The 3,879-nt window shown below is 41.3% G+C and overlaps 1 protein-coding gene across 1 annotated transcript in view; it reads right to left on the reverse strand.

The window, feature by feature from the left end:
* Nucleotides 1–214: 214 nt before the first annotated feature.
* Nucleotides 215–3,879, reverse strand: part of ntrk3a (neurotrophic tyrosine kinase, receptor, type 3a) — a 659,663-nt gene continuing 655,998 nt past the window's right edge. Inside the window, exon 17 of the mRNA XM_048615740.1 lies at nt 215–400. Coding sequence (XP_048471697.1) covers nt 215–400 — 186 coding nt within the window. The remainder of the gene's footprint in view (nt 401–3,879) is intronic.

Consider the following 3,879-nt stretch of genomic DNA (forward strand, 5'->3'; position numbering starts at 1 on the left):
CCAGTTTGGAGGGATGTTGTTTGGAACCAAACTTCCTTTGCAATTTCTTCACAGGAGCTTTCTGCGTGCAGGTACCAGGAAAACTGCCTCAGAAACAACTGTACATTTTATATACAGCAGGCACTTCACTTTTTTATTTTGATTTTCCCAAATGAAGCCGAAGTTTACTGTTGGGATAGAGTACATTCAGGAGGGGGCTGGTGCACTTGGTCCACTAGCCGAGAATATCCAGGTAGATGGGTGAGGTCTTGCCCAGAGCCTGGAGGATCCGATGAATGTCTTTGATACTCAGCCTCTGCTGTGGCTCTCGCTGCCAACATCCCAGCATGATGTCGTAGACCTCCTTAGGGCACACTCTCGGCCTCTCCAACACACGGCCTTGCGTGATGCATTCAATCACCTGCAACAAGACATAAATGCTCCGTGAGTGTCTGTAATCAGCTCCAACTGCTTTCCTGTTATACACTAAATGAAGATGCCTTCTGCCAAAAGTATGAATGCATTTACAGAATGTGCAACAACCATTGATAATCACTGGTTGCTCATCCACTCACAGTCAAGAATCTGAGTGCCACATTAGACAGCGAACGATGAAAATTCTCCTAGAAGATTCTCCTGATCAGAACAGATGCAGGCCAGTGTGATGTTTTTTGTCATTTTCTGTAATAAATACCTACTTTCTGAATTTGCTCAATCACAGCCCTTCAGTAACTGACCGGCCATATTCTGTCCTGTCTAACTACTGCACTGCCAGTTCACTAAGAAATCCATCAAGTTTCAAAGACATTATATTTGTGTTTTCATTTAGCTGGTCAGTGTTTTAAACCAAGTGGATTTCCTTAGTACCTATGCAGATCTTCACCTACTTGTATCATCATAAATGAAACTTAAGGAGGACCTTAGTCTTCTTTCGGATTGACCTTTCCAATCCTGCCAATCCAGAACTGCTCACTCCAAGGTCTGTCCCACCAGCCAAGGCATCGTTGCCAATTTCAATAGGTCCATATCCCCTAGCGTATTGATTGTCCTCCTTTGCAAACCCCACCCTTTTTCAATTAACTTAGAACCAAAGAAAAGTTTCAGGTCACAAAGAGACCACTGAGCCGATCATGGCCGAATAAACTAGCTGCCCTTTCTAAGACACTTTACCACCACCTGGTCTGTAACCTTGCAGCTTGAGAACTTCAGCTTCAGATTCAGGTTCCCTTTCAATGATTCAACAATTTTCAACTCAACCACCAAATGGAGTAATGGTTCCAGGTAGCCACCACCCTGTGGGTGAGGACAATTTTCCTAAAGTGTCTTTGTAACTTTCTACTGATCACCTTAAATCTGTGATTTCTCCGCTAGGTGAAACAGGTTATTCTTATCTACTCTGTACAAACCCTTCATTATTTTGTACAGCTCTTTCAAGTCACCCTCAGCCTCCTCTGTTCAAGGGAAAAAAACACCAGCTTATCTAAATCTTTCCTCATTCCTGAATCTTTAAACCTTTTGTAATTTTATTGTAAAACTCCTCTGTACTCACTCTAGAGAAATTATGTCCTTTCTGTAATGTGGTCACAAATATTTACAGAACAAAACTCCAACTGTGGCTGAACCACTGTCTTATACAGGTCCATCTTTACAGCCCTGCTCTTGTATTCAATATCTTGCTCAATGAACGAATGCGTCCTATATGCCCTCTTTGCCATCTTATCTACTTGCTTTGCCACCTTCAGAGGACTTTGGATGTGCACTCCAAGGTCTCTCACTTCCTCTCTCCTTCTGTATGCCTTTCCACTTATTAGATATTCCCTTGTTTTTATTTTCTGTCCCTAAATGAATTACTTGATGCTTCTCTAAACTGATTTCCATTTGCCCCTTTTCCGCCCACTCAACCAAACCATTTATCTTCCTCCAGTAGACAGCCATCCTGTTTACTATCAACCACTTAGGACTGTCAGTTAGGCGTGCAGTGGGGTGCATGTGCAAGTGCTGGAGGTTATATATATTCACACACAGACGCTTTTCAAGGGGAAAAGCAACATTGATACTGTATGAGAGGAGAATGCTGATTGGAGGGCAAGTCGACTCTTATTGCTAGAGATGTTGCCATGGAGAAAGCACCCATTAATGATAAATGACAGCTACAAGCTCTTTTTACATTTTAAATCAAGCACATTGACCCTGTTTGGCCAGGCCAGTGATTTGAGAATTGAACCAGCAAATAGTTCTCACCTATTTTGTTGAGGTGCAACAGAAGGAAAGAACATGTATACACACTGCACCTGTTTCACCTCAACAAAGTAGGTGAGAGCTATTTGTTGGTTCATTTCTCAGACTGCTGGCCTGACCCAATAGGGTCAATGTGCTTGATTTAAAATTGCAACATTTCCCAATCATGCCTCCTGAATTTAATGCTAAATTATTAATCTTTAACACAAACTGCAAGGGACCTAAAACTGAGTCATGTGAAACTCCATTGCAAGTCACTTTCCATATGCAAAATCATTCATCAACCATTGCTCTTGATTTCCTGTCAACGTCTCCAATATTCTGTCCTAATACCTACATCTTCTTTATAACTCTGAGTTAATGCTTCCCTTGAGCTTTTTCTGCTCTCCATTGGAAGTTTTTTTACTCACTAAATGCTCTTCTGACTCATTTAAATCTTTCCCCAAACACTTTGTTATTATCTACCTGTCCTGATTGGTTTCCACAGATGCTGAGTTGCACAGATGCTGTCACACCTGCTGAGTTGTTCCAACAATTTCTGTTGTTGAAGATGCAAAGAACATGTATATGCACGACACCATTTCACCTCAACAAAATAGGTGAGGGCTATTTGCTGGCTCATTTCTCAGAGTGCTGGCCTGACCAAACAGGGTGCTTGATTTAAGATGTAAAGAAAGCCTGCAGCTAACTGTCAGTCAGCATTAATAGGTGCACTCTCCATGGCAACACCTGTATCAATGAGAATCCACTTGCAACCAGCAAAGGGCCCTGCTGAAATCAAGGCAAAAAGCTTTGACAAAATGTGTTTTATTCAGCAATACTCAATTTCTGTACTGCCAAATGAGTACTTGAATATTAAATTATAATTTTACTGGCTGTTTGTATGTAGAACTTTCATATCTAAAAAACAGGATAGAAATTTGTATAGTAGTCTGAATAGAAATAGCGTTCAAAGCTATGGGGATAAAGGAGGAGATTGGCACAAGGTCATGTGGCTGGTTTGAAAAGCCAGAGCTGACACAATGGGCTGAATTGCCTCCTTCTATGCTGTAACATTACTGCAATTTTGTGAAGTTCCTTCCTATATCAAAATGTAGGATGAATCATTCACGGGTTAATGGCTGGGCCATGAAAACTATCACCTTGGCTCTGGAACAATGGCTAAAGGAAAGCTTTATGAGACATGAGATGTAGTCCAGAGTCATTGCAATATGCAAACAACATGGAAAGAAGTAATGTGATACAATCTTTTGTGTAAATGTTCAAATTTAAACTTGAGCAGGGAACACATAAGCTGCCATATAAGCATCTCTCTCCACAACATACTGGCTAAGCTTTGACCTCTGTCTTGCTGAGAAAGAGAAATGCCTTATAAAAACCGAAAGAACTGCGGATGCTGTAAATCAGGAACACAAACAGAAGTTACTGGAAAAGCTCAGCAGATCTGGCAGCACCTGTAAAGAAAAAAACGTTTTGGGTCCAGTTCTGAGGAAGGGTCACTGGACCCGAAACGTTAACTCTGATTTTTTTCTTCACAGATGCTGCCAGATCTGTTGAGCTTTTCCAGCAACTTCTGTTTGTGTTCAAAAGAAATTCCTTAACAGCCTTGCAGCAGACAGAACCTCTACTGAAAACCAGTAGAGTCCTACAACAAGAGATAGT

The sequence above is a fragment of the Rhincodon typus genome, chromosome 33 (assembly GCF_021869965.1).
Source record: "Rhincodon typus isolate 14 chromosome 33, sRhiTyp1.1, whole genome shotgun sequence".
Classification (NCBI taxonomy): Eukaryota; Metazoa; Chordata; class Chondrichthyes; order Orectolobiformes; family Rhincodontidae; genus Rhincodon; species Rhincodon typus.